This window comes from Borostomias antarcticus (assembly GCF_949987555.1).
Source record: "Borostomias antarcticus genome assembly, chromosome: 1".
In the NCBI taxonomy this organism is placed as follows: domain Eukaryota; kingdom Metazoa; phylum Chordata; class Actinopteri; order Stomiiformes; family Stomiidae; genus Borostomias; species Borostomias antarcticus.
Window position 1 is genome coordinate 32,473,576 of NC_140234.1, and position 22,868 is coordinate 32,496,443.

Consider the following 22,868-nt stretch of genomic DNA (forward strand, 5'->3'; position numbering starts at 1 on the left):
GCAGGGCGGGGGGGGGGGGGGGTGGGAAGAGAGAGGGGGAAGAGAGAGGGGGGAGGGGAGCGAAGGAGAGTGGCGGAGATTAACGGGCATGTTCACCAGCGCGGTAGGAGGGTCGCTGTTGTGATTGCATTCTGAGTGTCCCTGAAAATCAAGGCCATTGGACATCAAATGGAAAAAAAACATGTACAGTAAGCTCTAAAGAGGAGGGGAAGGATATGCCTCCATGTAAGTACATTTTCCCCGTTATATTTACCATTATGAAAGCAGTAAATGGCATTCAATAATGCTATTATTGAAGTTCAATAAGCATGGCATAGGCCATCTGATGCATTACATATGGAGAACCCTGGCAACATCTTGAATGAATGTCAAGGCAGTCAAGTAGAAAATATTCCGGATACCTCACAGTTACCTGACAGTGACTGACACACAATAGGTGAACTTGAGCAAAGTCTAACTTAAATAAAGTGGGTATCGATCAATCAATCAAACCACCCTTGTCAAAGCCCAGCTCCATTAAACTCTCCAAGGGCTTTGGCGTGAAAGACAGCCGCTTGTCCAAACACAGCTGCTGTACAGATTGCAATAGCAGACGAACGGCCATGGACGCCCTCCTCCCAACTTCCCAGGGGAATCATTTACATTTCTATTTTGATCAGAGATGAAAGACAAAGGAAGGGTGAAAAAGGAAGAGGAAGGAAGTGAATCCAATAGCTCATATACAGGTGCATCTCAAAAATTTTGAATATTGTGGAAAAAGTCCATTCTGTTTAATTCAAACAGTGAAACTTGTGTATTCTAGATCCATTACACAAAGTGAAATATTTCAGGCCTTTTTTGTTTAATCTTTATGATTGTTCAGTATGTTCATTTATACACTCAATACTTGGCCGGAGCTCCTTTTGCACAAATTACTGCATCAGCGTGGAGCATGGCATGGAGGCAATCAGCCTTGAAATATTTCACTTCATGTATAATGAATCTATAATATATGAAAGTTTCACTTTTTGAATTAAATGGCCTACTGTCCTCAAAAACATCCAACCGCAGCTAGACACACTGCAGATATTGTTCTCAATGGGCAAAGAGCACAGGGCCGTGCTCAGCGAGCTGGTAACAGAGGATAAAACAGCGCTCCATATCTTCTAAGCTCTCTGCAGTCAGGGCAGAGAGAGTAATAAGTGTCTCAGCCGGTCCAGCGCCCAGGCTGGGCAGACTGCCATAACACCGGCGCATGCAGTAACAAGTCCCGTTCTAAATATAGGCCTGTCGGCCCCCGTGTTAACGCTGATGCGAAGGGAGCAGACCGCCGAGTCCTCGTCTCCTTCGCGCGCCTCTCGTTCGTAGCCCCGCGTGCCACCGTCCACGCCAGCCCCAGCACCGCCCTCATCCCCTCGTCCTCCTGTCCTCTACCCCTGCCGGGTGAGCCTGCATGCGTTCACCGTCCAAACACAGCGGAACAACTTGTTGCTTTGATGCCCGGTAGAGCTGCTTGTGACAGGGCCAGGCACACTGCATCTGTTTGTAAGGCCTGAGCCATATAATCAGGTATGGAAGGATAGTGAGGGGGCAGACGATGGGTTCACTTTTCAGCAGGTGGTCCATCGGGAGAGGGCCGACAGGTGGCCGATGAGGCGTGGCATCACACATCACTCTGACCAGTTTTTGACCCTTTATTTGGCTACAGCAGAAAGCAGCTTGCATCCAAGCGTATAATTTGGCGCACTTGGTCCCCTGACCAACATGGATGTTAGCAATAATAAACCAGTTTCATGTATATGGGGATGTGCATCAAGCCTCCTTGGTATGTCTTTAACAAGCACTGTGATGGCCTCTCCATAGAAAGAACTGTTTTCTCCACCATTACAGTAACAAGCTGTTGACTAATGAGGGAATGATTGGGGTGTTGAAAAGCACATTAATCAACATGATGCTAGATGCTACAATACTATATACAGTATACAGTGTTTGGGCTCCACTGGTTTAGTAAATCCAATTAGAAATTCATTATATTTGTGGATTTCAGCTGTAGAAGTAGTTTTGCTGGCATGAATGCGCATTATTTGTACAATACCCTGATGTGTGACATAGTTGGAGGAAAGTGTTAATCTTATGCAATTCAAAATCGCCACAAAGACATCGCTTACAATGACAGGAATTGATTTATAGCTGACATTATTGGCTGCAGCTGTTTTCGTTGTGTTAATGAAATTTCAGTCTCACTAATGTGATACCCACACCATTTGTCCCTTACTGTTTTCCTACCTGACTGTTCTTCAGTTAATTATTTTACAACTTCTGTGAAACTATCTTTCAGTCCGTTCTCATAAGACCAATACCATTTGTTTCTGTGTGACATCACTTCCCCATTCCGTTTCTTAATGCTTGACGTAATAAATTAAATGATGACATGAAACCACAGCTTACGCACTCACCCCGTCTTTCTGCAGAATAGAAAATAGCCGTCAGCCGTCAGTATTCTAGAGGCTCGAAGCCAGCTGCAGTCTAATGAGGAGCATAGAGATCTGAGGACAGTTAGGCAGGAGTCCTACAAAACCCCCATTTCACATGATGAATTCTGTTCACATTGATACAATATCCATGCAAATTCACAACTCTTAAGATTATCTGTAGAGAAATAACAGAGGTGGCAATAAGGAAATAGCTTATGGGCTGAAATCTGTGCCACTAGAAATTGAATTTGTATTATATGTATCTGAATTTGAATTGCACAGTTTGAATTTGAATAGCACAGTTTGAATTTGAATTGCACAGTTTGAATTTGAATTGCACAGTTTGAATTTGAATTGCACAGTTTGAATTTGAATTGCACAGTTTGAATTTGAATTATTAGTGTAATTCAAATTCAAAACTTGTAATTCAGATTCAAAACTTGTTATTCAGATTCAAAACTTGTTATTCAGATTCAAAACTTGTTATTCAGATTCAAAATTGTAATTCAGATTCAAAACTGTAATTCAGATTCAAACTGTGAAATTCAGATTCAAAACTGTGAAATTCAGATTCAAAACTAAACTACCACCATCCGGGTCCTAGCCGGAGGAAGAGCAATCGATTTACGAACTGTTCATCGCTTCATAGCATCGCGAGCATAGACGTACTGTGCAACGTCATCATGGAGGATGGCGGTGCGGGACTTTCAAGCACGGTAATATAATAAAACCACATATTTACTAGTGTCTTTGCTTATGTAGAGTAAGAGATTGTATAACTGTAGCTGTTAGATTTGGTTAACATGGCACAGCGTATGTGCTGTTTTCGGGCGCAACGTCAGTTAGCAGCGCGAGCATAGTTAGCATAGCCGTACTGTGCTATTACCAGCACGTTCTGGATGGAGCTGCTGTTAGATTTGGTTAACATGGCACAGCGTATGTGCTGTTTTCGGGCGCAACGTCATGGCGAGCATTGTTAGCATAAGCTGCTGTACCGTGCTAATGTTACCAGTAAAAGCAAAGCAAAGCAAAGTTTGTTGTTTACCCAGGGTGTTGGACTGTTATTTTACTAACTTATCTACAGCCAGACACTGCAGGAAGCCTTGCTCAAGGGCTATTCAGCGGTGATTCATGATTGATGTGTGATTAATTGGGGAATCGAACTGGGCACCTTCCGGTATCAAGGCCGCCCCTCTAACCACTAGGCCACCGCTGCCTTATAGTACCGCCTTTAGTAGAGCTTAGATTCTCTGTCCGAGCCCGGCCCGACCCGGCCCATGGCCATGATCCATAAAATATTTAGACACCCCTGTTGCACATCACAATCTTTAATCAATCAGTCACATCATGTCATTGCATGTTTGGAACGGATGAAAAGGCTAATATGTAGCTAGTATTGCCAATGATTCACAGCAGTAGCAGGGTCTGACATTAACACCAAGCACCAGCCAAATGCTGGTAAAGTATGCAAGTGGCTGGTAGACTTGTTTAATTCACCAGCCAAGAAAAACAATGGTAATGTAATGTTGAGTGGCTGGTCAAATTTGAACATTCAGTAGCCATTTGGCAGGTGAGTCAAAAAGTTAATTTTGGACACTGAGAAGTAGTATATCATAATAACGCCAGCTGATGAAGGGGTTGCAGTACTTGATGGTTTATGCTAACTATTAATTTCATTACTTTTGCAGAACATTGTCCTTCAGGAGTGTTTGCAGAGATTCAAGGAACGACTGCAATGGGCCCTCAACAGCAACCCTCCTGATCTGGATTACTTAGAATATATAGTGACGCAGGAGAGGGTCTTCTTAAGTGCCTTAGAGAATGTAGGTCTGCCTAATGAGGTCCGTGAAAGACTTGATGAACTGAGCATGTTGTTTGAGATGAGGAACGAACCACCTCCCTGTAACTCTGTGGTGAAGATGCTGGGTCCCTGTGGACGTTTTAGGCTCCAGATCACAGAGGAACACCTACAAAGTCTTCTTCAGCTGGGTCTGTCTGCTACATGTGTAGCAGACATGGTTGGAGTCTCAAGACGTACCCTTTATAGGATGATGCAGGAGTACAACATGTCAGTTGGGAGCCTGTACTCCACCATGACTGATGATGCTCTGGATATGGAAGTGAGAGCAATCAAATCTAGACAACCTCATGCTGGATACCAGACTGTCAAGGGGTGTCTTCAAGCAGATGGTCACCGTGTACAATGGACTAGAATCAAAGCCTCTATGCATAGAGTTGATACAGAAGGAATCTTATCAAGAATGACAAGTATGGGCTGTGTTGTCCGGCGAAAGTACTCTGTTCAAGGCCCACATTTTCTGCAACATATAGACACCAATCATAAGCTCATCAGGTGTGTTTTATGGTTGAATATAGAATGACAAGAAACATATAATTGGAATTAATTTTTATTTGTGGGTAAATCATCTTCTGCCTTTTTATTTTTAATTTAACCCGTTCAATTTTTCAACAGATATAACATGGTGATATTTGGAGGGATTGATGGCTTCTCCAGGAAGGTATGTTTCCTACAGTAAAGTACTCACGAAGCATATATTAATGAAAAATTGCAATTAAAATGAATGCAATTTGTGGCTCTGTGCGCCGAAATTGAATGGGTTCTAAATGGGGCCATGCTACATATTACCATGGCAATAGAGACACACGGGCTCCTACAAATTCACGCCCCCAAGTGACAGCGGCCCCACATCGGGTAAGGAAGAACGGTGTAGTGCAGCTGTCAGTGCAATCCTTATGAGAGGCATCGTAAAATACCATGATTTCACTGATTGCCTACTGAGGCTGTAGCAATCTTTTTTGTATTCTAATAAAGGGTCCCATTAGTTTGATTTGTCCCTTTTAATGGGATATAACTGCCATCACAATATACAACCCACAACATACTATAATTTACTTCATCAGTGAGTCAAAAGTGCTAGCATTGGAAATCTTAAGTTTAAGTGGTCGCATGGTATATACGTCACGAACGCATCCCTTGAGGTTTTCAATACCAGGATACGCTTTTCTATCATGTATATTAGGCTCTCATTTAGGGATCTTCCCTCTTCCATGCTTCCATCTGGCGTCTTGCAAGGCATATTTCTGGATTAATACTAACCTGGAGAATTCACTCTGTAGTTGAAAATGTCGGGATCTTCAAAGTCGGCGCTCATAAATACATAGCAGTAAAGCCAATGATGTCACTGAAAAGCGACAGGTTCTCTGTCTACCGTCTCTCCTCTGCTCTGTTAACATTATGGGTAATTCATTTAAGTGGCAAATTAAATGTGACACATCATTTATTTAGAAAGCAAGAAGATATGTTGACAAAGACAGTCCATACATTGGAAAACATATTTTTTATTTAAATCAATATAGTCTTCAGTTCATGTAGGATTATTTTAAAAGTAGGCTAACTAAAGGTGAATTGCAGTGACTTCTATGGGCTGGCTTGCAGTATACTATTCACCTTACCCGATGTGGTGCCGCTGTCTCACTTGGGGGCGTGAATTTGTAGGCGCCCGTGTGTCTCTATAGCATGAGCCTTTGATATATGACATAATCGTGACATCACTCTTTTCGGGCTTTGATCTGTGACATCACTCTTTTCCGGGCTTTGATCTGAAGAAGGGGCGTGGCCTCCTCTCAGACCCCGTACATCAAAGCCAGACCCCCGTCATTCGGATCGGCTCCGAAATGTAATGGGTTCTAAGTGGGGCCATGCTACACCCTTCCACCGAGTTTTGTGAAAGTCGGTTCAGTATTGCCTTTGATCTATGGCCCGACCCATCGGCTTCCGATAACATGGCAGACCCAGATGTGCACAGAGGTGCGAGGGCCTGAACATTGCTGCGTGCAGCTTAAATTTCCTTTTATTTATTTTTATCAGTTTATTTACAAAACTTTTATTTGTTCTTCTGTAGATTAATTTTGTACATTTCTGTGAATGGTAGAGATGTAAGAGATTAATCGTGTATTTATTATTATTATTAATGCATAAACCCCCACCTCCCATCCAGGTCATGTACCTTGATGCTGCACCCAACAACAGAGCCAGTACTGCACTTCATTTTTTTCTGGATGGAGTGAGGAGATTTGGATGGCCTTACAAGTGAGTAATGCTGCAGTTAATTATTATTATTATTATTTAATGTTTTCTCTTAGTATACCTATAGAAAGTCAGCCATTTATTTAGGATGTTTTCTCTGTTGCATTTTCATAATCTTCTTGTGAAAGGAAATTATCCTGCGTTAGAGTACTTTTTTTTTTGATTATATTGTGTATGGATACTCATTTCAAAATTGGATGTGTTACAGGGTAAGAGGTGACCAGGGAGTTGAAAATGTCAACATTGCCCAGCTGATGTTCAGTGTGAGAGGCACAGGATGTGGAAGTTTTATCAGCGGAAAAAGTGTGCACAACCAGAGGTGAAGTATTCTTTTTGCAATAATAATTTTCATATTACCTCAAGATCCAAGTAATGTAGTTACATGCCATATTGGTGTGCCTTTGTGTGACATTTAACTCCAGCTGAATTACTGCTTGGATATTATTTTAGTTTGATTGATGTATTTGTATATGTATTTGTAGAATCGAACGCCTATGGAGGGACGTCTGGACAGGCGTTACACACGTTTACTATGACGTACTGCACAGCCTGGAGGAAGATGGATCCCTCGACATCTCGGATAATCTTCATCTCTTCTGTGCTCAGTACACCTTCCTTCCTAGACTCCAGGCTGATTTGGCCAGGTTTTCTCTTGGCTGGAATAGTCATCCCATCAGGACAGCGGGTTACCGTTCTCCTAACCAGATGTGGGAGCTAGGGATGCTCCTGCACCCCCACAGAGAGCCAGACACGTCCGAGGACAATGTGGCAGTTGAGTAATTACAGCATTGTATTGTCGTCGCGCTTTTAAATATGATTTGTGAATCTACATACTGATTTTCTCCTGATCGTTTTTTGTTTCTCTTGGTTTCAGGGAATCCAAATCGATGACATTGATTGGGAGTGCTCAGGGCTGTCCCATTCTAACTCAGCCACCCCGGGTGTTACTGTGCCAGAACTGGAATGTCCGTTGAATGCAGAGGACATAGAAACATTACGTTTCACCATTGATCCTCTTTCTCATTCCAATAATTTTGGAAAAGACATTTACTTGACCACATTGTCACATGCTTGTCACCTACTTCGCCATCATTGACAGCCGTGTCTGTGCCAATAATTGACTGGTATACTATACTGGTATAACGCCCATAGACATAGTCGGGACAGTTTTAATAAAAACGAAAGCTAATTTAATTCAAACCTTAATCTCGAAGAATCATTGAATGTTCTCTCAAAATTGGTGTCACCACCAGCCTATAATGTTTGTTTACCCGGTGCTTCTGCACACACAGGCTATACGGCACACTATAGCCTAGGATTATGGCAGAAACTTGTTTTATATTTAAAACGTTGGCGACAAGTCATTGTGGATCGGACATCACAGTGTAACCGTCTATCTGTGTAAGAAGAACCCCGAAACCCCATTCCAACTTCCAACTCAAATGTAGCCTAGTCAGACTCGAAAACCTCCGTGCCTCTGGGGGAGAAGTCCTGGACCTCAAATCTGAGGAAGAAGTCGTTCAGCTCATTAGCCCTTGCTGTGTCATCCAGGGGTATCAGCTGTTTTTTACCGGGGTTCATGTTTGTGATATTTTTTCATACAGTCCCATAATCTCCTATTGTCCATCTCTCTAAAGCTTTGTTCCATGACAGTGTGGTGTTTATCTTTTGCTTCTTTCAGCAGGTGATTGAGCTCTTTTTGTACCACAACTACAGCTGCATGATCGTTTTTAAAAGCACGCTTTTTCTTATTGATACATGCTTTAATGTCCTTAGTTATATAAACTTTATTGTTGGGGAAATGTAGGATTTCTTTTTTCTCATCTACATAGTACACACAAAAATGTATGTAATCGGTGATGGTTGTTGTGACCTCTTCAAGCTCTAGGCTGTGAAAAATGCTCCAATCAGTGCTGAGGAGGCAACCCCCAAAGTGTCTCTATACTGTCATCCGTCCATCTCAATACAGTTTTTAACTGGCTTACAGGACTTCAACACAATGTAGTTTACTATGTAGGAATGCAGAGAAACGTACAAGGGTGGATAATTACAAGTATTTCACTTTTTGTTATAATAGGACACAATAGGGCCCTGACAACAATAGTGGAACATTGTATGGAAAAATACAATTACATAAGACCTTTTAATAAATGTTATATAAGTGTAGTCCTGGAATCCCACTTTGCTGTCACAGAAATCGTTCCTGCTGTGTACGTAATAAATCACACAATACTTTAGTTTTAAAAGTACTTTAATTAGAAATAGTTTTTTCAAAGTTCTTTAAACTTCATGTATTTCAAAATAAATAACATGACGAACAAACTGGACCGTAAAACATTAAGTAATGTATGTATGTTGGGTCTTTCTTGTCTCACACACAGCGCGTAACCATCGCGTAAACATCCACGTGTAAAGAAATCCCATATTCCCCACCAATGCCTTCAAATTGTGGGGGATGTATCCACTTGGGGATATTTATGATTCAGTACCTTTTTTTGTATGGCAAAAGAATTTGCAAACCATTTAATGTGTTAAACATATCCTACAAGTTCTGCTATATAGGCCTACATAGCAACACTACAGTAGTTATTTCTGCTATAGAATGCATTGGCAAAATGGTAGGAATTGGAAGATTGTTTTTTTGCTTGTAATAATTACAAACTTCTGCCAATAGAACAAGTGACAACAACAAGTGAAAGTCTAAAAACAAGTTACTGGCAGTTACTGGCATGAATGGAACCTCACTATTCCTGTCCATCTAAATCTGAAGAAATGCCTGTCCATGATGGAAGGCCTCTGTCATTACTTGTCTGAACTCAGTATAAGTTTGCATATGCAGAACAGGCAGGCGGATCGTTTTAGTACATGCAGCAACTGTTGGGTAGCAAACTGTATGAGCACCATACTGGATGTGACAGGTGTGATTGAACTGCACATCGACTCTGAAGTCTCTCTTCTCTTCTGGCAAGATAGGAATGTGGCCCTGTCCTGTGAGCCACTGCATAAATGTACTCGGGGAGAGGGGATCTGGACCATCACCCACCTCTGGACTTTCAACTGTTCAGAGACAGAAACCAAACAATTGAATTGATTTATGGTTACGTAATAATAAAGTTATAATGGAAATGTCATGACATGTGCAATAGAGAGAAACGACAGTAAGTGCATAGAGTTTGCAAGAAGAAAACTATATTTACAATTACATTCGTCCAGCTCCTGTAAGAAGTCCTGCAGATGGTTCATAAGGCTCACTTCCAGCTGTTCTTTGTTGGACCCCTTCTCACTGAACTCAGGATGGCATGCCGCAAAAACAAAGTCAGCATCAGCCTGGTGCGAGAAAAAAACAACATTCCGAGTTCATCCAAATGAATAACATGCAACATTGATTTTAAATCAAGCAGCAATTATTTTATTTACAGTGGACCAAAAATGGCCCCTAAGGACCTGGAGCAGTAGTTAATGTGACACTATTGATTAAAATTGTCTTTAATGTTTTGTTGTTGAAATTATAAAATTTAGATTTTTCATCCCTGACCCACTTTTTTTCCTATTCAACACAGCCATGAATAATCATAAACTCAACACCAGAAACCCCAAAATGGACCAAAAATGGTCCAGGGACTGGAAAAGGGCTAGATAAACTGGGCCACTGGGATAATATACATCTCATTGATACCCATCTATCAGGGATGCAGATATCAATAGGTACCAGAGGTACATTCAAATTCTGCAAATAGGCAAACCTGATTCCTTTACACAATTACATTTGAACAGTTAATGATGCATTTCTTTTCACAGAGTCCAAAGTTTAAGTAAAGGACTTGCAACCACTTTTACCTGTTAAAAGTGATACCAGTCCACCCCTACTAAAGCATTAACTCACCTTCAGCTCCAACCCAGGGACAAACAGTGGCTGGCAGATGTCTGGGTATTGGCTCATCAGATCTGCGAGACCATGAAGTTTTAGACCTTCACGTAGCTGGGAGAGGAGGGCCACTAGCCGAAGTATGGCATGAAGAACAACAGCACTGAAATATAGTGGAGAGTACCAAGTTAAAAGTGAAAAATCAAAACCTCAATTGTAACACATCCAAGTGTAAAGGCAAGAAATATACCGAACAATGTCTTCTCTCTTCTCAACATTAACAGGTCCTTGATAGCCACAGGAAGAAATGTCATCAACCAGTTCAGTCATCGTATCTTCTGTGGCTGACTCCACCTTAAAAATCCAGACAGACAGACAGACAGAGACACACACCACAGCTCATGTAACGGAGTTTTCGGTTAAAACGCTGACGTCATGCAAGAAAAAGAAGAACGGGAAGACAACAGTAGTGGCACAGGCACTCTCTCACCTCATTCACTTTATACATTGCTCAACCACCGCTGCGTTCTCCTCCACCATGTGGCTAATTAGTATTCACGCAACCAGTCTGTGTTTCTCCCTCTCGCTGCTCTGAACCCACGAGAGAGAAACAACGGCGGCGTAGTCCGGTCGCAACGTGCGTGTTGTTTAGTCGTCCGTGTTTTAAGCAGGATAATAATACTATACTATAATAATACTATAGTACTATACTATATATATAAATACTATATATATATATTACATCAGTCTGCACTTGTTGTCGGAGAAAAGTATGTTGTGTTCAAGGCCCCTCTTGGGTCAGCCCTACTCCTAACAGGTGCGTCGGAGCGTTGTGAGAGGAGGAGTGAGAGAAAGTTCCCACACACTCCTGAATTTGCAATACATTTTAATATTGTACATTTCAGTAAGTATGACCTTCTTCAGGTACAAATAAGGTCATACTGACCGAAACATTGTGCAAAATTAAAGTTTATTGCAAAGTGAGGAAAGTGTAATCACTTTGAGAAAGAGAAGGTTCCTACACCAGTGACCTCAGTACATCAGTAAAACCTCTTACCTTGGAGATAAGTGCTGTAGAGTCAGAATCACAGACATCTTCTTTTGAAAGGTGCTCTACCTGCACCTGCCCACTGCAGAGGTACTTGAAGCACCAAAGTTTGAGGCAGCAGGGTGGTGGTCCACCTTGTGCCAGACTAACAGCCCAAATTTCACCAGCACTCCTAAAAGAGACAGAATATATACAGTAGTAGTCGTAGTAATATAGTCCTGCCCTGAAGACTACGTCAATACTGTGTAGTAAAGATAACAAGCTATTTACTTACAAGCACTTAGCCAATAAAACATAAAAATCATTGCCACAATAACATGTAAACAATATCATGTTTGAGATTAGGGCTGGACGATAATTCAGTAACGATATATATCTATCGATAGACACTTGATCGATAGAAAAAACAGCTCGATAAAAACTTCAATCGAAAAATGCATGTAAACGCACGAGTTCCCTTCCTAGTTCCCTTCCTAGTATGATACAACATGTGTCATATATTTAGAACAGGAAGAGTGCATTAATACTTATTGATATGCTGAAGGAAAAAACACAAACTAAAAAGGTTAAGGACTAGCTTCACTGAACAGACCAAAGACATAATTTGTTGTCATCATGAAGTTATTGTGAGAAATACTGGCCTATGTCAATGGCCAAAAAAAGAAGAAAAGAAGAATCAACAGGAGAAACTTCATTTGTAGTTCTAAACATATTTAGGGTGTGTAACACTCACTTTTGTTGATTGCACTTTGCTTATTTGTTCAAGGATCAAGAGATTAATATTTATCAGATCGTACTGTGATGTCAGGTCACTTGATTTCCCTTTATTTTATATAACCATTGTAGCTGTATTGGTGCTCTTATAACGTGGTGGAACAAAGAGCTTGAATTCAATGTTTTTTTCTTGTGATCTTCCTTAAGCATTAATACCCCAAAAATATATTTAAAATAAAAAAAGTATCGATAAGTATCATTATCGATCAATATGATCATCTTTTTTTAAATAGATATACTCTTTTTTTATATCGTCCAGCCCTATTTGAGAACTGAGACATGTGTGTCCCACTGTATACATAATTTTATTATAGGCACATATGGCATACCTGAAGTTGTGTTGATCGAGATCCAAAACTGAGTATTTGGGACATTTTCCAGTCTGGTCACCCTCAAACAGCCTCCGTTCAATGCCTGCAACCATGTCTTAACACCAAGAATCACCCCATTTGTTTAAGTACTGTCACTTCTATTGCAATTTTTAAAACAGAATTTCAGTCATATTTTACCTGTGAGGAATTCCTTGCTGAGTGCCCCTGTGTCAATGCCTGCCTCTCCTATGAACTGGACCTTTAACTGGTTGGTAGGGGCTGACTTCTTTTGGCGCTTCCATTGAGCTAGGCCTCGCTCTACCACCTGGGATCTTGGCACCATGATGAGAAAATCTTTTTCTTTGTTAACAGCAGCAGAGATGGTTTTCAGGATATCATCAAGGCTGAAAGAGAAATGGATAACTGAAAGCATGTTGTGTGTGTGTGTGTGTGTGTGTGTGTGTGTGTGTGTGTGTGTGTGTGTGTGTGTGTGTGTGTGTGTGTGTATGTGTGTGATAGACTTGTTACTTCTGGTAACTGGATTCATTGACATTAGAGGTATTTTGAGTGCAAAAATAATGTATGCCTTCAAAAAGGTACAGTGTGACCGAAACGTCAGCCTTTTCATAAAACCACATGCAAAGAGTATTCAAGTGTGTGCAGTCTTGACTTTTCATCTAAATAAGAGGTACTTTGCCCCAAAAGTAAGAAAAAAAAGTCAGGTGATAATTAGGTGTTGAAGGAGACTATTGAAGCATACACACCTAGAGATGCTCTTGTTGTCATTTGAATTTGGAGGTGAAGGAAGGAACTTTGGAAGAACGAAGTCTTGATCGCTGCAATGACACAGTGAGTAGTGTTGAAAGCCAGTGACCATGACATATACCATAGTCAGTCCTTATGGTAACAGCTCAGTCAATTTCCAAGCATTAAATCCAACTGATCAATACATTACTTCAGTGGTGGAAGGACAGATGCTTGGAGGGAGATCTCAAACAAAGATACTACATTGGTGGAAGGTCAGATGCTTGGAGGGAGATCCCAAAGACACTACAATGATATATTTTTCTGAAATTGTGCTTAAAGTTTCCATTACCTCTCTCCGCAAATACTTGCATGAACCTCCAACTCGTTTGGAGGTAAAGTCCGGCCACAGATTGGGCACATGGTCTGAAAATGAAACCATTGAAATGTTTAACATGATAGGTGGACACAATTGTGGTGTTATTGTATGACAATACATAACAGAGATGTCAGGTTGATCTGACCAATAGCAAGACTGAGTAGTAGGCTACGGACCAATAGTAGACAGCATGTGTGACGTGGTTATGTTTTAGCTGAAGCTGAAGGCTAATAAACAGGTTGCACGTTTAGCTCACAGTTTTGTCTCACGCACTTTATTCAAGAAACGTAACAATAATACCTCAAGAATATACACAAACCATAACATACCTCTGTGTTAGAGGACAGGGTCACCACATCATCCTCCGTTGGCTGCCAAAATAAATTAAATGGGGGGGGGGGGGGGGGGGGTTTAAAAAGACAACAGTATTCAGATGGTCTGGCTCCACTGTGTGTGTGTGTGTGTGTGTGTCTGGGGCCATTGACCAAGGAGTTTAGAGAATTTTGTGTAGGAAAAAAGGTTGGGAACCACTGATCTAGAGTATGCACCTGTCAGTACATATGGACTGTAATTGTGTCCCTTGAATTTTGGCTAAACACCTTTTGGCTCACCTTACACAGTCTACAATTGATGCTAGTAAAGATATAAATTACTTCACCTTCTGTTTTGAGTTCACCGTCAGTCTGTCTTCCATATCTGGCTTGGGGTGACTGGAATCCAGGTCATCATCACTAATCTGGTAAAGGAGAGAGTAGGATGTTCTCAATTAATATTACTACTTCCAACAAGTGAGTAGAATGCATTAAGCAATATCACATGAGAGGGAGTGATGTTGTACTGAATATCAGCACTCCTGGACTGCCTCTTGTTCAATCAGATCGCTTGGTTGGTGCCGGTCGAAACTAACTGATGTATAATGTCCATTAACCATCTAGTAGCAAGCTTAATAATATGCGGCAGTCATTTTGTAAAATAAAGTAATTTCCCAACATAAAATGGGTCTATACATACCGTGAGTGCATTGGTATCTGAAGGCTCACATGTTTCAAGATGCAGCGCAAGAATTTGTAATGGGTAGCTGGTGTGACAGGATTGGCACATTGCTCTTGGCATATTGGAGAAGGACTTGGAATCGGGGGGCAGTGGTTGAGTGTCTAGCTCCTCCTGTAGTGGAGCAATGTACAGGACACCCTTTCCACTTGCACTTGCAGTCTTCAAGAGTGACCCTGTATATCCATGGTCCCCAGGAGACACCATATGTAGTTTTCTCGAACCCCATCCCCCTAACAAAAAATGTTATGCAATAGTTGAATTCTACTGAAATGTAACAATACCGATTACAATCAAATTTTTGTATTGACACAAATGATTATACAGTTATTGATCAAAATGATGTATTAGCCACTATGTTACCTACCTGCAGCTTTGTAAATCAACCAGCCCCCAGACACACTTTCCAATTTTGGATATAGATCTTTGAGTGTTGAAAATACCTTCGGGAGTAATAAAACATATCATTACATTGATAAAAGAAGAGCAGTGTTTGATAACTACAATAGGTTCAGAAAATATTCAGACCACTTCAGTTTTTTCACTTTTTGTTATGTTGCAGCCTTTTGCTAAAATCTTTTAAATTAGTTTTTAATCTCACCAATCTACACTACATTTCAATCTACACTTTTCACAAAAGGCTGCAACATAACAAGATGTGAAAAAATTGAGGGAGTCTGAATATTTTCTGAACCCATTGTATATTAACCAGATCAGATGACAAAACCAATTCTTGTCAATGTGGAACAGTGCCTCACCTCATCATGAGTGTAGTTCTCGGTCATCACTGTAGACCTGCGGCCCAAACCAGCTTGCAGATGGAAAATTTCTTCTTTTCCTTTGGGAGTGCGTTCAGTAAGCTTGGGTAAGAGATAAAATGACAGTGAAAGCTCTTTGGCCGGTGTGCAGTGGTTGGTAGGCCCTCGGAGGCACCGGCGCTTTCTCTTCATTCCGAAAAGGGCAGGAAAAGACCTGTGATGATGAGAATGTTTGTATTTGACTCTTGTACAGTTTTGTCTCACTAGCAGACACTTAATGTAAGGGACAATGAGTCACAGGCTGACAAAGAAACTAAATACTGCAAGAGACCTGGTCATTTCCGTGTGGACATTCGGCCGACCATCTCTCCCTCTCTCCTGGCCATCTCTCCCTCTCTCCTGGCCATCTCTCCCTCTCTCCTGGCCATCTCTCCCTCTCTCCTGGCCATCTCTCCCTCTCTCCTGGCCATCTCTCCCTCTCTCCTGGCCATCTCTCCCTCTCTCCTGGCCATCTCTCCCTCTCTCCTGACTCCCTCCCAGTCTGCTGGAATGATATCATTTTAAGAATACACATCACATCATTTAATGCTGAATAGTTAACATTTACATGAATGGGTACAATAATACTGGAGTAACATGTTTGAATGGTGAATCATGGTGAATGGTTAGACATGTTAATCTGGGTGTGTGCAATTAAACTATACACAACACCTGGGAGTCTCTGGGTCACTTAGATTTGTGATCAAGTGAAGAAGTTGTCTTGCTGAATTCAAGACCTGTCTTGTGTTTTCTCCCTGTCAAAAAATATAACAACGCCATCTTGTAAAAAACACAGGTGTTTGACAGCAAATGTACATTTAAATACAATCGCTTCACTGCACGCGGCCGGTCCATCACGTCCCTCACGCAAGGGCACGCTCCACGGGTCCTCCCTTCTGACACCAATGTAACGTTTCCAGGAACCGGAGGCAGAGACGTATCCAATGGTTTAGGCAACAAGTTTATTTATATCACTCTCTTCAGTGTAAGATGCTATCATGCAGCCATAGTAGTCTCGTAACATAACATCCGTACTAGTTTCCATAACAACACACAACAACAACTTCACTTCCCTTTCCCGGAAGTCCCTCCCCAGACTGGTGCGTTCCAGGCAACCCGTAACTCGTGTTTTTCCGACCTTCTGCCCATGAAAATGATGAGGAACGCGTAGTTTGACGGGGTTTGACCACGCGTTCCTCGTCACTTTCACACGCAGAAGGTTGGAAAAACACGAGTTACGGGTTGTATTGCCTGGAACGCCCCATAATATCCGGCTGGATCATAGCTGGCCGGCCGCTACACTATGCATGATGTTGCGCCCGAAAATCAAGAAAAACAGCACATACGCTGTGCCATGTTAACCAAATCTAACAGCAGCTCCATCCAGAACGTGCTGGTAATAGCACAGTACGGCTATGCTAACTATGCTCGCGCTGCTAACTGACGTTGCGCCCGAAAACAGCACATACGCTGTGCCATGTTAACCAAATCTAACAGCTACAGTTATACAATCTCTTACTCTACATAAGCAAAGACACTAGTAAATATGTGGTTTTATTATATTACCGTGCTTGAAAGTCCCGCACCGCCATCCTCCATGATGACGTTGCACAGTACGTCTATGCTCGCGATGCTATGAAGCGATGAACAGTTCGTAAATCGATTGCTCTTCCTCCGGCTAGGACCCGGATGGTGGTAGTTTAGTTTTGAATCTGAATTTCACAGTTTTGAATCTGAATTTCACAGTTTGAATCTGAATTACAGTTTTGAATCTGAATTACAGTTTTGAATCTGAATAACAAGTTTTGAATCTGAATAACAAGTTTTGAATCTGAATAACAAGTTTTGAATCTGAATTACAAGTTTTGAATTTGAATTACACTAATAATTCAAATTCAAACTGTGCAATTCAAATTCAAACTGTGCAATTCAAATTCAAACTGTGCAATTCAAATTCAAACTGTGCTATTCAAATTCAAACTGTGCAATTCAAATTCAGATACAAATAATACAAATTCAATTTCTAGTGGCACAGATTTCAGCCCATAATAGCTCCCCAAATTGGGGTGTAAGGCAATGGAGCTGAATTCTAACTCCTTCTGAAACCATCCAGTGCAGTAAAATGTTTCAACTTCTCCAGAGTTCGAACATACCTCAGATTGCATCCTACTTAGCTTAGCATAGTCATTGATAGGTGATCTAAAATATAATAAATATTTAACCTGGCTCCAGCCCCTGAATCTTCTAAATGTGATTTAGGGTCCGGAAAAGCTCTCATCCAGAATGATTTCTCAGTTGGAATTCCAACCAGGCCAATCAGTGTCTTTGAATGTGACGCCGAAATCACACTGCACGACATGATTGGTTAGAGTTTGAACTAAATTGGGGTGTAAGGCAATGGAGCTGAATTCTAACTCCTTCTGAAACCATCCAGTGCAGTAAAATGTTTCAACTTCTCCAGAGTTCGAACATACCTCAGATAGCGTCCTACTACTAGTGCAGATAGCCTCCTACTACTAGAGCAGATAGCCTCCTACTACTAGAGCAGATAGCGTCCTACTACTAGTGCAGATAGCCTCCTACTAGTAGTGCAGATAGCCTCCTACTACTAGTGCAGATAGCGTCCTACTACTAGTGCAGATAGCCTCCTACTACTAGAGCAGATAGCCTCCTACTACTAGAGCAGATAGCCTCCTACTAATAGTGCAGATAGCCTCCTACTACTAGAGCAGATAGCCTCCTACTACTAGAGCAGATAGCCTCCTACTACTAGAGCAGATAGCCTCCTACTACTAGAGCAGATAGCCTCCTACTACTAGTGCAGATAGCCTCCTACTACTAGTGCAGATAGCCTCCTACTACTAGAGCAGATAGCCTCCTACTAGTGCAGATACAGTAGCCTTCTACTACTAGAGCAGATAGCCTCCTACTAGTGCAGATAGCCTACTACTAGTGCAGATACAGTAGCCTTCTACTACTAGAGCAGATAGCCTCCTACTAGTGCAGATAGCCTACTACTACTACTACAGGTAGTGCAGATAGCCTCATACTACTAGTACAGATAGCCTACTACTACTAGTGCAGATAGCGTCCTACTACTAGTGCAGATAGCCTCCTACTAGTAGTGCAGATAGCGTCCTACTACTAGTGCAGATAGCCTCCTACTACTAGTGCAGATAGCGTCCTACTACTAGTGCAGATAGCTTACTACTACTAGTGCAGATAGCCTCCTACTAGTGCAGGGAGAGAAAAGCTCATGTGGATAGGGAATGTGACTATGCAGTTTTCTGTGACAATCTCCTAGCTTCTATATTGGAAGGCTGGGATCCCTCTCATCGTCCCTCTGCCTCTTCAACTCCTCTCAGAGATGACAGATACCAACCAACCATTCAGTCACACCGAGACTCTGGGGTCTGCAGGTTTTTGCTCTGCCAGATAAGATGATGCACAGACGGCTTGACCCAAATGAAACAGCACCCAGACAACACCCACACCACTGAGATGACATGACATTTACAGGAGACATATTACAGTGTTATACAACAGCTAGTTCCAACCGCACATTGTGATTGGCCAAGACACATTCAGGTGATATATCAGTTCTGTGAATAGTCTGTGAAGGTGGGAAAGAGTTACGTTTGTGTTTGAGAGTGTATGAAGGCTCAGCCTGGTCTGCAAGGAGTGATTAGTTATTTTTGCGCGTCTGGAAAACATCTAGCAGAGTCCAGTTGTAGCCTACATTTGAGATCATCCAGCATGAACTGGAGACAGTATTTATTGGAATGAATACTGTTTTGAAATGTATAGCGTCTCTTAATTAATATATTGTTTTGTTATCTCAACAGATTGTGTATTATATCTATTTTACAACTCGAATGGGTTAGCTGAAATGTTATGACCATTGGCCATAGACAAGCAGTTGCATTTCACAGACGTCACACTTTTCTGCCACAGAAGTTGGCTAGCTGATGAGCCATCCCCAGGCCAACACAAATGGAATTAGCCGATCGGCAAATCGTTGCTAGCTTCGTGACAATGTCCCATCCACACCCCAAGTACATCTGCAGTACGAGTAAATAAATAGCTTTTTAAAATGTAACGTTTAGCTAGCTGGTGGTATAGGGACGGGAGCTCGGTCAGGCTCGGTGTTCTTCCCTCTGACCACAGAAGCTAACTGGCTACACTAGGTTCGGTTAGGTGAACTAGCTAGCTAAGTCAGCTACCTAGCCAGTTAGCCACATTAGTTACCCAACCAGGAGGATTTCAAACCAGCATACAGAAACGCGGTCTAATGGAAAATGTTCATCGGCGGACAGAACTGTACAGAAATCATCACTTCACACTAACAGATAGTATACATAAAGCATTAAACATGGTAATTTAGCGGACTCTATTGAGGTAGCCTACAGAATGCATCGCTTCAACTATCCACACGAATGAGAAATATAACGTTTTGGTGCATTCCATTTGTCTCGGGAGGTGCGAGTGGGAACTGGCAATGGTCACTCCCGAGGTGAGCGTTCCAGTTGCAACAGCTGATCTCGTTATCAACAGCTAACTAGCTCTAGCCTTTGTTAGCAAACAAGTTGATAACAACGCACTAAGTGGTATTGTGCGCACAAAACACCATAATCAGCAATGGCTATAGCAGCTTGTTTGTCGCTCTCTACACTGCAGCCATAGTCTCGTCAGGCGCAAGGTGAAATTGAAATATTACTGATTTAAATAATAACTGCTGCAGCATCATCTTCCATCCGCCGGACAGAAAAATTATGGTAGGCGGGCTCTAGCGTTCTACCTTCGAGCTGAAAAAGTAAATAGACACCAGCCTGTTGACGCGAGAATAACTGATGGCTGGATCATGGATGTATTAGAAGTGGATATGCAAAGACAGCGGCCCATTCAATCCAATGAAAGTTGCTCAGTGGCGCATGAAGCAATTTTCCATGGCCAGGAAAAGACAGTTTTTGGCGTAGTGGCCAAGCTCGGTATTGCAAGTGGCGCCAAGAACCTGAAACCTAAATCCCCCAATACACTGAAGTTACAGTAATATGGGTACTGTAGGTTAGGTACCTATGAATGAATCATGGTCAAAATATAATGGTGAATTCCTTGGCTCATGCTGCACCCCTCCACCGAGTTTCATGCATATCAGGGCCGGTAGTTTTTGTTTAATCCTTCCGCCTACACACACACACAGACAGACGGGCGAAAACATTACCTTCCGCCCTGCGGGGCTTTGCCCCTGGTTATATTCTGAAGCATGATTCCCCGACAGTATATATAGCTACAGTAGGCTATAGCATCCCCCCCCATTCTGTGCTGTATGTCTACTTTAGAAATATTCACACACACAAACTTAATGAATTATATCTGCTCCCCAATCTAACAAAACGGGGTAATATGCAGGTGTTCTCAACCCAGACAGAGTATTGGTGCTGTATTTCTAAGCAGATAACCCATTGAATCACTGGTCTATGGAAAAGCAATGGGCGAGGCCCGAGGGTAGAGGATAAATGACATAACCATCAATTTGTGTGCTGCTTGGAGCCCATCATAATATGGTAGAAAGCACCCAGTTCAAGACAGCAAACCACAACAGAGTGAATGAAGGCTAAATTGGAGTTCTGACAGGATATGGCTTGTCAGTTAAGGAGTCAAGCGTCAGCTTACTGTACATTACATTACAGTCATTTAGCAGACACTTTTATCCAAAGCGACTAATAATAATTGCATTTAACGTAGGAAAAGCCAATGTACCACTACTTGCCATAACTCACAAGTGCATCTTCTTTCTAAAACAAGTGACTAAGAGCATAATCTAGTGCTGAAGGCAAAGTGCAAGAATAACAATCTAAAATACAATACAGTAGGTGCTTAGGAGGGAGGATTGTTGTAGAACTTCTTGAAGAGATGAGTTTTGAGCCTGTGACGAAAGATGGGCAGCGACTCTGCTGTCCTGACATCAGTGGGCAGTTCGTTCCACCACTGCGGGGCCAGGACAGAGAAGAGCCGTGACCGTGTCGATCGACCGCAGGGGCCTCGGAGTGACGGGGCAACCAGTCGCCCTGAGGTAGCAGAGCGTAGGGGTTGGGAGGGGGTGTAGGGTTTGACCATGGCCTGGAGGTAGGAGAGGGCTGTTCCTTTCATTGCCCTGTAGGCTAGCGCCAGAGTTTTAAACTGGATGCGAGCCGCTACAGGGAGTCAGTGTAGGGAATGGAGAAGAGAAGTTGTGTGGAAGAACTTTGGGTGGTTGAACACCAGGCGAGCAGCAGCTTTCTGGACAAGTTCAAGGGGTTTAATGGCTGACGCCGGGGCCCCAGCAAGGAGGGAGTTGCAGTAGTCCAGGCGGGAGATGACCAGAGCCTGGACGAGCACCTGTGCCGTTTCATCAGTGAGGAAAGGGTGAATCCTCCTGATGTTGTAGAGCATGAATCTGCAGGAGCGTGACGGATGAGATATGTGTGGAGAATGACAGTTGGTCATCCAGGGTCACACCCAGATTCCTCGCAGTCCGAGTCGGGGTCACCACTGTGTCTTTAATGTTGATGGCCAGGTCCCAGGTGCAGGCAGCCATTCCCCGGGAGGAAAAGCAGCTCAGTTTTGTCCAGATTGAGCTTGAGGTGATGTGTCGTTATCCACTCTGAGATGTCAGCCAAGCACCCAGCTATGCGTGTCTCCACTTGTGTATCAGAAGGGGGAAATGACAGGACTAGTTGGGTGTCATCGGCATAGCAGTGATAGGAGAAGCCATGCGAGCGAATGACAGAGCCCAGAGATGTAGTGTAGGAAGAAAACAAGAGAGGACCCAGGACAGACCCTTGTGGAACCCCTGTAGTCAGACTACGCGGTTTCATCATCGACCCTCTCCATGTCACCTGGTAGGAGCGGCCCGTCAGGTAGGATGCAAACAGGGAGCGTGCAGAGCCAGCGACGCCTTTCTCCTCGAGGGTGGAGAGGAGGATCTGGTGGTCTACCGTATCAAATGCAGTCTCTGTCGAGTGGCCAGCCTTGAACCCAGACTTGTGGGGGTCTAGGAGGACGTTCTGCTGAAGGTACGAAGACAGTTGGTTAAAGATAGCACGTTCAAGTGTTTTGGATAGAAAGGATAAAAGGGAAACCGGTCTGTAGTTTTTGACATCAGAGGGGTCGAGAGATGGTTTCTTTAGGAGGGGGGTGACTCTGGCAGTCTTGAAAGCGGAGGGAAAGCATCCTGATACAAGAGATGCGTTGATGAGTAGGTATGGGAATCAAAAACCGGTTCTTGTTGAGAACCGGTTCCCAGTGAATCGATTCCTTGGAATCGTGAGCCAAAATCCTTAACGATTCCGCTATCGAT

At 42.5% G+C, this 22,868-nt stretch overlaps 3 protein-coding genes across 6 annotated transcripts in view; 1 reads left to right on the forward strand and 2 right to left on the reverse strand.

The window, feature by feature from the left end:
• Positions 1-22,868, reverse strand: part of nbeab (neurobeachin b) — a gene marked incomplete at both ends in the record, with an annotated part of 276,067 nt that overhangs the window by 174,941 nt on the left and 78,258 nt on the right. The gene's annotated exons all lie outside the window — the stretch shown is intronic.
• Positions 3,094-8,772, forward strand: LOC311313651 (uncharacterized protein). The gene is made up of 7 exons (XM_084443825.1): positions 3,094-3,169; positions 4,142-4,806; positions 4,927-4,972; positions 6,473-6,564; positions 6,770-6,880; positions 7,044-7,332; positions 7,436-8,772. Exons 1-7 carry the CDS (start codon positions 3,137-3,139, stop codon positions 7,655-7,657), a joined length of 1,458 nt encoding a protein of 485 aa, XP_084299951.1. The 5' UTR covers positions 3,094-3,136; the 3' UTR covers positions 7,658-8,772.
• Positions 8,834-17,224, reverse strand: LOC311313628 (uncharacterized protein). Of its 3 annotated transcripts, none has more exons than XM_084443801.1 (17): positions 17,096-17,224; positions 16,202-16,284; positions 15,822-16,034; positions 15,491-15,704; positions 15,100-15,175; positions 14,694-14,965; positions 14,341-14,418; positions 14,012-14,053; positions 13,656-13,729; positions 13,324-13,395; positions 12,758-12,963; positions 12,578-12,674; positions 11,484-11,646; positions 10,677-10,780; positions 10,445-10,589; positions 9,765-9,888; positions 8,834-9,618 (listed from the first exon to the last, which is right to left on the reverse strand). In XM_084443801.1, the coding sequence occupies exons 1-17, from the start codon at positions 17,126-17,128 to the stop codon at positions 9,320-9,322; spliced, it is 2,295 nt and encodes a 764-aa protein (XP_084299927.1). In that variant the 5' UTR covers positions 17,129-17,224; the 3' UTR covers positions 8,834-9,319. The 3 variants fall into 3 exon arrangements, with proteins under 3 accessions (XP_084299927.1, XP_084299928.1, XP_084299926.1); XM_084443802.1 differs by having other exon boundaries at positions 8,835-9,618; positions 9,759-9,888; positions 17,096-17,143; XM_084443800.1 differs by having other exon boundaries at positions 8,840-9,618; positions 9,759-9,888; positions 15,822-16,031; positions 17,096-17,222.

Coding starts and splice junctions, on each gene's coding strand:
- LOC311313651 (XM_084443825.1), top strand. CDS start 3,137: ATGGAGGATGGCGGTGCGGGACTTTCAAGCACG. Junction 4,973..6,472: donor TTGATGGCTTCTCCAGGAAG/GTATGTTTCCTA, acceptor CCTCCCATCCAG/GTCATGTACCTTGATGCTGC. Junction 6,881..7,043: donor AAAAGTGTGCACAACCAGAG/GTGAAGTATTCT, acceptor ATGTATTTGTAG/AATCGAACGCCTATGGAGGG.
- LOC311313628 (XM_084443802.1), bottom strand. CDS start 17,128: ATGGAGGATGGCGGTGCGGGACTTTCAAGCACG. Junction 14,054..14,340: donor CGGTGAACTCAAAACAGAAG/GTGAAGTAATTT, acceptor TTATTTTGGCAG/CCAACGGAGGATGATGTGGT. Junction 9,619..9,758: donor GGAGCTGGACGAATGTAATT/GTAAATATAGTT, acceptor GTCTCTGAACAG/TTGAAAGTCCAGAGGTGGGT.